Below are 13749 nucleotides of genomic sequence, written 5' to 3' on the forward strand. Positions count from 1 at the left end.
TGTGTGTGTGTGTGTGTGTGTGTGTGTGTGTGTGTGTGGGTGTGTGTGTGTGTGTGTGTGTGTGTGTGTGGCCTAGCATTACTATACTTGTGGGGACCTAAATCTGTTTACACAGTCATGTGTGGGGACTCGCCTCCCTTATGGGGACAAATTGGAGGTCCCCATGAGGGGGGATCATTAATTTTAGGGTGAAGACTTGGTTAGGTTTAGGATTAGGGTTAGGGTTAGGCATGTGTTGGTTATGGTTAAGGTTAGGATAAGTCTCCAGGAAGTGTGTGTGTGTGTGTGTGTGTTGTGTGTGTTGTGTGTGTGTGTGTGTGTGTGTGTGTGTGTGTGTGTGTGTGTGTGTGTGTGTGTGTGTGTACACTGTGTGTGTGTGTACCTGTGTGTGTGTGTGTGTGTGTGTGTGTGTGTGTGTGTGGTGTGTGTGTGTGTGTGTGTGTGTGTGTGTGTGTGTACACCTCTGTGTGTGTGTACACCTCTGTGTGTGTGTGTGTGTGTGTGTGTGTGTGTGTGTGTGTGTGTGTGTGTGTGTGTGTGTGTGTGTGTGTGTGTGTGTGTGTGTGTGTGTGTGTGTGTGTGTGTGTGTGTGTGTGTGTGTGTGGTGTGTGTGTGTGTGTGTGTGTGTGTGTGTGTGTGTGTGTGTGTGTGTGTGTGTGTGTGTGTGTGTGTGTGGTGTGTGTGTACACCTGTGTGTGTGTGTTTCCAGACTGCTTGTCAGGCAGCTCATGTTGTTGAATGTAATCCCTGGATTACTAGGTCGGGTTAGAAACATCTACCAGGAATACCTCTAAAGAATAGTCGGTTGGTCTGTTATTTGTATGACTTTTACAATATGTTTCTGATTTCATAAACTTGTGGTGGTCAAAGAGTTCAGAAAGTTGACAGAGTGGATAAATTCAATTGTTGCTGGAAATTGTTCTTCAGCCATCCAGTAGAGGGCGACAGAGCTTCTGTACCATACAGATGTGTATATGTGTTATATTGTTGTACTATCTGTGTGAGGCTATGACTTTAAGACCTAGGCAGTGAGGACATATTTGGACATATGTCTCTGTGTAAGAGTTAGAGTATGCCTGTTATCTGTTCACACACATTGTGAGGACCTCTTTACAATATGGGGACAAAGTAACTTAAACTTTATCAAGAATTAAGGATACATTATTCATTACCATAAATATATGATGTTTGCTTTATAGCAGCTCCATTTGCAAGACAAGAAACTAGGAAAAAAACAATCACTGAAGACAAGATGTTCAAGACCCTTCATTTGACCTGGTATTCATCTTGTATTTAGTTTTAGGACTGACTGGTGCACAAAAGAGTGCTTCAGTCTAAATCATGGACCCTGTACCTATAAATGAAATGGTAACAATTCATATTCGATGTTCAGGACATTGCTAGGGTTAGACACAATGCTGATATGTTGTTGATGGATTTGTTTTACAAGATATAAAGACTTTTATAGAGGCTAAATTAATGGTTGAACGTACGTATTCAAACGGACAAAATCTGACTAAAACGATTTTCACGACCTGGAAACACACTGTGAAAGAGTGTTTTTTGTTGTTGTCCTTTTACAGATATGCTCAACGTGGTCTTTCCAGACATTGGAGAGTCACCACGACACTTTAGTAAAGTCCATCTAATCCTCTCTGTCCTGTGCAACAGCTTTATCTGGGATGTGAGCGCAGCAGTTTCTAATCTCTTGCTGGTTTAGCCTCGGGCTTTTTCATCCCTGTTGTATTTTTCCTTCATCCTCCAGATGCAGGCTCTGAAGTGGAATAGCCTCAGCTAGCTGGGTTAGCTTAGCCCCCAACCTGGCGTTTGGTCCGGCTGAACTGACGGTGATCATCTTTAGGTCAGCAATACAAACTATACAATCCCCAAGCGTCATTCGCCAATGTTGATCAGTGCTGGGCTTTAAAGCCAATTATGGAATTAAAATACTGTTTCAGATAGACTTACGGTGGGAAAGAGAAGTCTGTAACTTACATATACAAAAACATGACACTTTTGTCAAATGTGATTTTTTTGGGTGTTTCGCAGTGAGAAGTAGTGAGCGAATCGTCTAATAAATCAAAGTTGTTGTTTTTAATCTGTTCAACCAACATTTCAAAACCTAGGAATGTGTCATACCCACTTAACGGGAAGAAACTCAGCTAACTGACGATACGAACAATTTTACCGAAACAAAACACAAGTCTCACAAGAAGTGTCTAAATGAGCCCTGAGCGAAAAAATACTAACACACAGAACTCTAGGTATAAATACCCTTATTACATATCGGATCTGCACAAACCAGATATCGATTAGCAAGCTGAGATTCCACGGATTCTAGGGGTGTAAGTATCATCACTGAGCGATCAGAACTCGCGACAGGGGAGACCAACACAGACATCACAACACGGAGCTTTATGGCGCAAAAACGGGACATTGTCTTATACCTTTGCTGTGTTCTGATCAAAAGTTGTGTTCAATTAACACTAGAACCGCCAACGGGTACATTTTACCCGCAGCTGTTTTTTGATTGTATGTAACTTGTTTTCAATAACATATTAAAGTCTCCCAGTCCGTGACTTTTCCTGAAAGTGTGTTATGTAGCACCCTCTGTTGTTAACAATTGTCAATATGAAGTCAGATTGAAAAAATCGCCAAAAAAATTGCCATTTATACCTAGGCTATATCCGCCAGCGGGTAATATTTACCTCATAGAAAATGCAGCGTAAACATGACGTGTTGCTATAGCAACGCCTTTTGTCTACTGCGGTTCCTTAGAGATAGATAGATAGATAGATAGATATATTGATAGATGGATAGAGAGAGAGAGATAGACAGATAGATAGTTATAGATAGTGTAACATATTGGAGAATACAAGATCTTGGATGACTGAGCTCACTTGAGGACGTAATGCATGTCTGCAGGTTACGTGAGTTTAATAAAGATGGACACTCGGAATGAGAGAAGTAGTCCGCGTCGTCTGTTTATGTAGACAATTATATGACCATAGAACAGAACATTACAGATAGATCGATAGATAGTTATAGATAGATAGATAGTTATAGATAGAGAGATGTGTACCTAAACAAAACACAAGTCTAACACCAAGCGTTTTAAATCAGCACTCTTAGCGATATTGTATACTTCATGTTATCTGCACAAACTATATCATATGAAAAGCTGAGAGTCCACAGATTATATTGGTATAAGTTTCATCCCTGTGCGATCAAAACTCACTGTTCTGTATGATAAATAAAAGAACATTGTACCTTGAAAATCAATAGCGGGTAAATTTGACCCGTTGGCGGTTTTAGGTATACAGCGACCTCTGGCGGTTCTAGTGTTAAAACGATAAAAACGCTGCTGAAGGTTAATCCAATGTGTCTGAAATTATTACTGATAATCCATCTTCATATTTATGTCAATAACGGAGTTTTCATATATAGTTACTTACCCAGAACAAACACCTAAATAGCCCCTATTTAAATCATTAGGTCCGAACAGTAAAACTGCTAATAGCGGATTTTTTTTTTTTTTTTTTACGGTTGATCCATGTTTATTTGTATGACTCAGGATTTGAAGCGATTTAAGGTATGAACGACTTTAAAACTGTATCAAGTTATCTTTATACATCTATGGTCATATGCCCCACAGGCTCCAGTAATATAGAGAACATGAAACAAAATGAAGCAAAGTTAATGGGAGCTGCCGTCCGATAAAGAAGTCACAATCCTCTTTCTGTTATTCCAGGGATTTCAACCACATTTCATGACGTTCATCCGTGAAAGGATGAATTTTTGCTCGGTTGCAATTGAAAATGATGACACAACTTTACAAATGACTCAAAAGCAAATGAAACCAACAAAAGGAAAATGTGAAAAGCAGTTTGTGTGCTTAAACAACTATACTGCCTCGTAGAGTTTGGCTAATCTCCTTAATATTCTCTTTACTGCACTATAAAAGAAAGCATCGTCTATTCAAGCACACTTTTAATGTACCGACTAAAGTTAATCCATCCATACATAATACGTTTTCTTTTTACCTTTGTCCATCCCAAGAGGAGGAGGCTGGACATCCTATGCAGGGTCGCTACAATATCTTTGACATTTATTTAACCCTAACCCTAACCCTAACCCAATAAGCTGCTGTGTCGTTTATTGCACCGCAAACATTAAAACTGTCATTGGAACGGCGATCAAGCCTGAAGCCACAGAGCTCTTTGTTTTAATGTTTGAGGTGCAATATCAGCGTATCATATGCACGCAAAACGGACTTCTGCGTATCTATTGCACGCCTTTGCAAAGTCGTGTCATTCGTACGCATTCTGGTGAGATCAGGTTGGTTGAACAGTGCTGTATAAATAAACTTGCCTAAAACCCTGAGAAAGGGAAACCATCACAGTTTCCTCTCTGGGCAAAACTCAAACTAAACTACCTAAACTGAAATCAGTCATCCAAGGACGAGGAACAAAAATGTCCGACTGTCAGCAATGTCGAGCAATGAGGTCAGGCAGAACTGCATAAATCTCAGCCGGTTGTGTCGCTGTTAAAGGGCCATTAAGTTAGATTTGTACAGCCTCATGGCACAGAATGACTGCCGTATGTCTCGATAAGGTTTTTGATCAATACTTCAGAGATGCTTTGGCGGTGTGATGAGAATCTGGCTTTATTATCTGGCATCACATCTTTCCACTGAGGCCCTTTTTTTGGGACGCCTCAGCAAACTTTGATGAAAGTAATTGAGCAAAGACAAAAAAATCATTTAATTATTTCATGTAGATTTATCGGGTTGCTTGTCACAAGATTTTATTTGCACAGGTTTAATGTCTGTTCATTTTTTACAACATTTAATATATTGGAGTGTCTGGATGGGAAATGCCTACTCACTTGTGCTCCAATATATAACTGATATATCGCTTCTATATGTTTAATGTGGAGCTGGAGCCAAAGACAATTAGCCTTGCTTAGCATCAAAAGACAAAACAGCTACAGCGTGTAACTTCCTCTAAAACCACAACATGCCGGATATAAGTTTTTGTTTGTTCACGGATGAATGATTGAGATGCATTGTGTTGATTAAGGCGATCTTTCCACACCTTTGCCAGGTTTCTAACATGTGCATGACGTATTACATGTGCAAGATGTGCATGTGGTCGACTGGAGACATCAAGACAATATCATGTTGTTCTTCGATGCAGCTGATACTGAACTAGACATCTTTTTTTTTTTAAATATGGGGTTAGTCTTTCACTTTCTTCCAGAATGAAATGTCTTCACTATGTTGCTATAAGATTGTGCACAGATATTCATGGTGCCCAGACTATTAACCCTCGTGGCTTTGGTGATTCCACTTCCTTCTTTCTGTCTTCTTCCTTCTCTCTGTCTATACCTGTGTACTCTCATGTTCCGATTAACCCAGCTTCCCCAAATGTCTTTCTTTTTGGTGTCTATATACGCCGGGATCCGGAGTCATGGATGATCCTGTGGTCCTGAGTCCTGGATCACGAGCCCTGGATCTTGAGTCGTGGCTGTGGTCCTGGATCATAGGTCCTGGATGGATATCCTCGTGGATTCATCTTCCTATTATACACACATGCATTTCCAAACATTTGGACTACCTATGTTGCAAATGTATTATCTTTTCAATTTACACACGGCATCTATTGCACGTCTGTCCGTCCTGGGAGAGGGATCCCTCCTCTGTTGCTCTCCCTGAGGTTTCTCCCATGTTCCCTTTAAACTGTGGGTTTTCTCCGGAAGTGTTTCCTTGTACGATGTGAGGGTCTAAGGACAGAGGGACTAAGGACAGAGGGTCTGAGGACAGAGGGTTTAAGGACAGAGGGTATAAGGACAGAGGGTCTAAGGACAGAGGGTGTCGTATTGTCATACTGATATTCTGTACACACTGTGAAGACCACTGAGACAAATGTAACATTTGTGATATTGGGCTATATAAATAAACATTGATTGATTGATTGATTGATTGATTCCCTAACTTTTACCTCTAGCACCATCAGAAGTTTGAAATGTTTGGCTTTTAATCCAATAAATATCTTGGCAAATATGTTATAGATTGCCATGACTTTTGGCACAGATATTCATGGTGCCCAGAGGATGAAGTATGACTTATTTTGTTCCAACAACCTCAACTTTTGACTTATTTGAAATATCTCGCTAGATGGATTGGCAAAAAATGTGGTTTCCAGATGATGAACAATCATGGCTTTGGTGATACACGTTCTTTTCTGGTACTACCAGCAGGTTTACATTGTCTAATTCTAATAAAATATCTTGGCAAATATGGATGCCAAATTATTGGACATTCATGGTGCTAAAGCAGGGATCACCAACTACATTTGTCCAAGAGCCAAAATGTATCCAATAGCGCTGTCCCGAATACCATTTTTCGGGCTCCGGATATTCGGTGGTAATCCGCAGCGAACATTCGGTGCGGAGAGATTTTTATTTTTTTTTAATAAAAATGTGTTTTCAAATTTTTTTCATAACACGCTCCGAGACACCTGACAACACGCTGTTAAGCAGAAGTGCAGAAAGAGCATACTATTACGATGTATATGTATTTATTGTCTCAGTACTCGCATACATTAAAACTAAATGTGTCCTCTGCGTTTAACCCAGCCGCAGTGCAGCGCCCGGGGACCAAATCTGGTTCCAAATTCCGTCTATAACGTTTTACAACCTGAAGATACAAAACACATATTTCTGTTATAACAACAATACTTTTAATAACATAGCCGTAACAGTCGGCCTAACAGGGTAACACTTGTTACCGATACAGTAAACAGTATTTAAATAAATGAAGAACGAAAAATAAATGAACGAACTGTATGCCAATAATTGCCTTAGCCCCAGATGTTCCCACATTGCTCCTATTCTTTCACACACACATACGGGTTTTGGGCCGAGGGCGACACCGTACTTCCGGTATCCGCCATTTCACACGAGGTGCAAGCAGAATATCATAGTCTATTGCCTTAATCAATATCTAGTCAACTCTAAAATACCACATATATGCAATGGCATGATAATATTATTGTGACAAGTGGGGTATTCACCTGGTGTTTGCAGAAGATAGACGTAGATGCTGCCAAAATCGACCGAAGGCCACTTTTGAGGGTCGTTTTTGCATACATCTGCAGGCAGTCTGTAAGGGCAATCAGACAACCCACACAGCTCTAGTTTACGTTGGTAACGACCTAGAGCACACCCCTCAAGTCCAGAGATGTAATCCGAAGACATGCAGCGATTTCTTCGGTCGTTAATTCAGAAGAAAAAACCTAGTGCGCTCTGCCTGGCTACGTTAGCTAGATGTTTATATTAGCACCTCCAGGAAAATGGCGTATTTATATATATATATATATATATATATATATGGCGCGCCTTGCATTGTGGGTAGCTTGTGACGTCACTGTGTGTGAAATAATTATTTTCACTATTCGGATAAAATTGAAAAACTAATATAAAAAAACAATTCGGTTGCTTGCTTGCAACTATTTTCCAAGCAAAGTAAGTGCACGATTTTATCATGTGTAACGTTACTGTTTAAACGGCGGATAAAGCAGCTTCATCATGGCAACTTGACAACAGCTAAGCTAAGCTAGGCTAGTACTTACAGCATCCGGTGACTTTTCCGAGTTGTTGTGCCACCGGCCAGTTTCTTGTCGCATATTTGGCACACTGCCTTCTTCTTACCGTCGTCCAATTTAAAATGGTCCCACAGCTGAAGTCTTCTGCATTTTGTGTTCAGGTGTGTGAAACGAGGTGAAGCGTGCCGTTTGCGTTCGTAATTGTGAGTGAACGCGATGTCAGGAGCACAGGCTGAGATTGTATATATTTCCGCATTTTAACAGTGCAATTCAAAAGTATAAATATAGTATAAGAATATGGCAATTCGCCTTTATTGATAGCATACATTGAGGGAAAAAAATAAAAATAAATAAATAAATAAAAAAACGAATATTCGAATAATGAAATTGAAACCCGAATAGTTGACCAACGAACGAATATTCGAATAGTCGAATATTCGGGTACCCTAGGGCCCTAGTATCCAATAGACACTTTCGCGGGCCAGAGAATTTGATATATAGCCCAGAATTTTGAAGTTGTTGACCGGGTGCCAGTGGACATTCTTTCACACACAGTGACGTCACGAGCTACCCACAATGCAACACGCGCCATATAAATATATATAAATGCGCCATTTTCCTGGAGGTGCTATTATCCTGGAAGTGCTAATATAAACAGCTAGCTAACTAGCCAGGCAGAGCGCAGTAGGTTTTTTTTCTGAATTAACGACCGAAGAAATCGCTGCATGTCTTCGGATTACATCTCTGGACTTGAGGGGTGTGCTCTAGGTCGTTACCAGCGTAAACTAGAGCTGTGTGGGTTGTTACAGACTGCCTGCAGATGTATGGAAAAACGACAGTGGCCTTCGTCGATTTTGGCTGCATCTACGTCTAATTTCTGGAAACACCAGGTGAATACCCCACTTGTCACAATAATATTATCATGCCATTGCATATATGTGGTATTTTAGAGTTGACTAGATATTGATTAAGGCCAATAGACTATGATATTCAGTACAGGAAGCTTAGCAACACCTAGACGGTGTACGGCTGCTTGCACCTCGCGTAAAACGGCGCAGACCGGAAGTACGGTGTCGCGCTCGGCCCAATACCCGTATGTGTATGTGAAAGAATAAGGAAGGCTACGCAGTACGCGGTCTACTGTCCCGCAGCTGCTGCCTCTCTGTTGGACTTCGCTACTGCACATTAATCGCGAGACGTTGAAAAAAAAAAATGAGTGGGGGGCGAACGCCACAGTCACCCCCGCATCCTTAGCATTCCCATGCCAAAGCTTTCACCTAGCACTATCTACAGCAGGGATACTCAAATACAAATCTTAAAGGTCCAAAATAAATGTTTCAATAAGACAAAGGTCCGTTTATTACGGTCATTCAAACTTTTAAACAATTGCAACAAGATTCTTAACACGAGGTTGCAAAAACAAAAATAATCTGTATGCAGCAGTTTTCATTGTTATTGTGTCTGTGCTTGACCCCTCAGAGTCGCAGAGCTGCACAGTTATGAATAAAGGCAGCTGCACCCTCTTTCATTCAGCATTCCCATTATTGCTTTATAAATGTCTTGCCCCCTTGTGTGTCCACTGAGGTTCGTCAGGCCCAACACATCTTCAACAAACTCCCCCTTTGCCTCATCATAAAAACTCACAAACACCAGCAACTGAGCATTGTCAGTGGTGTCAGTGGACTCACCCACAGCTAAGGAAATGCACTGTGCATTTTGTATTCCATCACAAGGCTGATGAATCAAATCACCAGCCAGTATTTATGTTCTTCTGGTTGCTGTGGAATCTGAGAGGGGCTTGATTTGACCTGTTATTTCCTCTTTGTGTTTGCCTTCAACATGGTCTCCATCACTTCAGTCATGCATTCTTTTATACTGCAGTTATTATCCAGTGGAAAGTCCTTACCTACTGGCCTAGTTAAATCAAAGTGGTTACTTTTTTTTGGCTGGGCAGTGTAGTTTTACACACCGTCTTATTTGACTTTCTCAGGACTTGAAACAGTTTTTTGGGGGCAGACCGCCTCAAAGAAAACAATATATTACACGTAAGGTCATCATCTTAATAGTTGTGTATGCTCATCCGTGAGCAGAGCATCAAGTTGACATGTCTATTACAGCTGAATGCGGCGATTACCATCTTGTTCAGCAAAACGCCTCACAAACGTATTAAGATCAACAGCTTTAGTGCGTTTTGATTCAATGCTGAGTACAGCCACACTGACAGTCTCTTCTCTGTCAGACCACAAACACCTCATTCCTTCAGTGCTTGGGTCAGAATGCTTCTCGTTTTGCGCCGTCCTGTTCAAATGAAATCGCCGCCAATCATATGTCCACGCTCGCGCCAGGACCGGGGGAGGGGTTACATGACGTGCATCTTGTGCTGCATTCACTTGCACTCGGACATTAGAGACTTTCTCTCATAAATGTCCGATGAGCCACAACTTTTCTTTCAAAACAAAGCTGCCAACTGGGGTGGCAGCTGGGGTGGCAAGGCCTATTTTTAGGGTGTCAGTTGCCGCCCCGGTAGGTGAAACTAGGCTACTGGCTACAGTACAGATGGAACTAGATGAGCTGTTAACTCTCGCTCTGAATTTTTGTTTTTTAAACTCTCGCTCTGACTTAGACAGGTTGAAAGAGACTAGACACACATTTTTCCCACCCGCATTCCGCGAAGACCCGCCCTACTGTGCCTCTGATTCGCAGATTGTTTGGGGGGGGAAACGCTGACGGGATGCTGAATGTGATTGGACCAATGCGTTGACAGACACACACAGACAGTGGAACAGGACATGCAGAGCGCTGTTTGCAGTCTATGGACATAGCGGATCATTTTGACTCGTTGCGTTGTGGCGATGTCTCGCAGATGACACAGATAATACATATGAAAAGTATAATTTGCTCAGAGTCCAGAGACAGTTGTGGTTCGGTCCAGATCCGGACCAGAGTCCGGACTTTGAGGATGCCTGATCTACAGGATCGATTGGCATGCAAAGACATGTATGGTCCCCAGATGATGAACCCTCATGACCTTGGTGATCTCTTTCCGTAGCGCCACCAGCAGGTTGACATTGTCTGTCTTTTAAATAGATATCTAAACAAATATGGATGGATTCTTTAACATTACCTCTAGCAAACCTTTGGCCAAAGTGTTCACTTATTCTGGGAAATATCTCAACACCAGCCAGATGGATTGGCACACGATTTGGTATGGACATTCGTGGCTTCCAGACAATGAACCGTCATCTTTGTTGATCCACTTTATCACCACCACTATGGCAATTTTCCAATTTGTGCTTTTTACGAGTTCCCGACTAAACTGTCAAATGTATTACAATCCCATCATCCAGATATTCTACATGGTAAACATAATTATTAGCGCTTTAATATACATTATACAAGGACTGAGAACTGGACAGGGGCTCTAGACCATGTTGAGAACCAAATACATGGTTGTTAGGGGAAGATGGATGTTGCAACACTCCTGTTTCCGGCTCTCGGCAGATAAGCTAAAGGCAGCTGTGGAGCCGGTTAGAAAACCCATTTCACCCTGTTCCAGTCGACAAAGACTTGTGATGTGTGTGTGTGTGTGTGTTTGTGGGTGAGTGTGAATACATATGTGTGTACGTGTGGTTGGAGGTAAGATGAGGTCCTTTCTGTTCTGCAATCTGCCTCCATTTCCTGTTCTGTGACTAGCTTCCGTTCCAGTATTGTTAACAGAGTCTACACAGCGGCTGCTTCCCTTCAGTCCAGACAACCTGCATGCACGGCTTCCTGAGTGTGTGTGTGTGTGTGTGTGTGTGTGTGTGTGTGTGTGTGTGTGTGTGTGTGTGTGTGTGTGTGTGTGTGTGTGTGTGTGTGTGTGTGTGTGTGTGTGTGTGTGTGTGTGTGTGTGTGTGTGTGTGTGTGTATATTTTCTCTTGTGGTTGTTTGTTCTCTAAAAGCGAAGATGAAGTAATTGCGCCTTTGCCTTTTAAAGAGGAACACACTAATAGTATCTTCCTCTTTCACCGATAAAATAATACCTCTTATTTCAAAACAACCCCTATTCGAAAAAGAAAACGAGAAGCTAAGAGATTAACCCTTCCTCTAAAGATCACTGTTTAAAATGTTCTTACATTTCAAATAAGTTGTATTCACCCAACATGCATTTTAAGGAAATTAAGTCAAGTAAAATGGTCATTCATTTAGCATGTGATGCACCAGTGTATTTATACATTGCTCTCTGTTATTTATGAGTACATCCTGTGCTGTGTCTGTGTATCAGTACATTCAATATATAGATTATTTCTGAAACAACCCCAAGATATTAGAGTTCCCCTCGTGTCTTGTTCCTGAAGTTTAACTCAGCTCTGAGTTCACCAGCCAGGTTGGATTAATCAAGCCTCTGCAGATCAGAGACGAACCTCAAGATACCCTTCGTGGAAAAGCAGTGTGTGTTTTTTGTTTTAACAAGCCACTCGAGTAGTCAAAGCTTCCCTGAGAGGTCAAGTCAAAAGTTTGTTGAAAGTGTAATAAAATGTCGGCTATGTTAACTTTTGTGTTCCTTCTATTTTTATTTTCTTCTACTCCTCATTGAAAATAACCTTTCACATACATCATTTCATTGTGTGTTACTAGTTAACATGTAACACCAGCAAGCCTAGAAGATGAGGAGAACAATTGGCCTGAAATTCTGCATTTAATAATACCACATCTCCTGTATTTCAAAATGTTGCGATGATCTGTAAAGAAATATTTTAAGCTAGAGTGATGGCAAAGCAACAGATATCTCAAAGACTTCCGAGCATCATAAGCTCACTTTTGTCAATTGTTATCTTCAAAATGACCTTGAATGGAGTCTTTAAGCCAAACTTAACCGTTAAAAAGTGATGACAATTTTATTTTTGAACATTAAATATTATCTACATCCCTTGGAATTGCAGGTGAAGTAAGAACACCTATTGAAATATTTCTTTGTGCATGTTTGAATTCAAAAAGTGTATGGTTTTGACACTCTTTGAAGTGGCATAACATCGAAACTTATTTTCATTATCGTTTGATTCGTTTGAAGCCCAAAGAGATGTCATAGTCCAAAAAGGAAATTAAAGTAAAAAAAATAAGAATTTAGTCCAATACGATTTACAATTGGAAAAACTGATTTCAAAACTGAATTGCAAGGTATTTGAATCATTGTTTCAATCATCCATTAGTCGACTAATTCTTGACATTGACCGACCAAACCACTCCGGAAGTGAACTTCTCTGTTAACAGCCATTATGCAACTGCAACTTCAAAACAGGAAGGAAGTGAGATTAATTTCATCATATGGCCTACAGCAAATTATGGCTCAAATGTATTATATTTCATCTATTGAAATATAGCTAAACAAACAGTCTCTTCTAGTAAATCTAGACATATTTCAATATACACAGATCAATGTTGCTTCGATTAGGACATAGGTATGGACAGGTGGTTTTGGCTGACAGCAGCAGCCTTTTTCAGAGCAGCACACACACACACACACACACACACACACACACACACACACACACACACACACACACACACACACACACACACACACAGCATCAGGTCTAAAACCACCAGACTAAGGGACAGTTTCATCCGACAGGCCATAAGATTGTTAAACACTTGAACTTTTGAAAGAACAACCATAACATTAATCTGACTCATATCAATATTCCAATTACATGTATATAGACTATTCTGCACTGTTTCTATTATATTGTATTTTATTTTATTTACCTGAACTATTGTATCTGTTTTGTTGTGTTTGTTGGTGAGCCTGTGACCCAAGAATTTCATTGTCATAATTACACTGTGCACACATGACAATAAAAGCCTTTAAACTTGAAACACACGCACTCACACACTCACATGCGCTTTGGTTCTGGAGATCCACGTCTCCAACAAGAGCGCGAGCCGCGTCTCGTGGAACCTCCCGGTGGTTTTCACCGCGATGAAGATGTCCTCCAGCTTTAATTCCGGTAGAGTGACATGTGCGTCTTCAGAGTCTGAGTGTCCTCCGTCCTCCGCCCTGCTGTCGCTGCTGTTTCCACCCGGGATCTGTGCGTCCCTGGCTGGAGAAGGAGCCTCCTGGATGGACCGCTGGAGGGGACCGGGAACCAGAGGGTGAGCCACG

The 13749-nt window shown here is 41.1% G+C and overlaps 1 protein-coding gene across 2 annotated transcripts in view; it reads right to left on the bottom strand.

Moving 5' to 3' along the window:
* The window catches only part of mfng (MFNG O-fucosylpeptide 3-beta-N-acetylglucosaminyltransferase), a gene marked incomplete at its 5' end in the record, with an annotated part of 53162 nt that extends 39413 nt beyond the window's left edge, over window positions 1-13749 (bottom strand). For both annotated transcript variants that reach the window (XM_034198046.1, XM_034198045.1), the window contains 1 exon segment: window positions 13485-13749. In XM_034198046.1, the coding sequence (XP_034053937.1) occupies window positions 13485-13749 (265 nt within the window).

This window comes from Gymnodraco acuticeps, unplaced genomic scaffold (assembly GCF_902827175.1).
Source record: "Gymnodraco acuticeps unplaced genomic scaffold, fGymAcu1.1, whole genome shotgun sequence".
Classification (NCBI taxonomy): Eukaryota; Metazoa; Chordata; class Actinopteri; order Perciformes; family Bathydraconidae; genus Gymnodraco; species Gymnodraco acuticeps.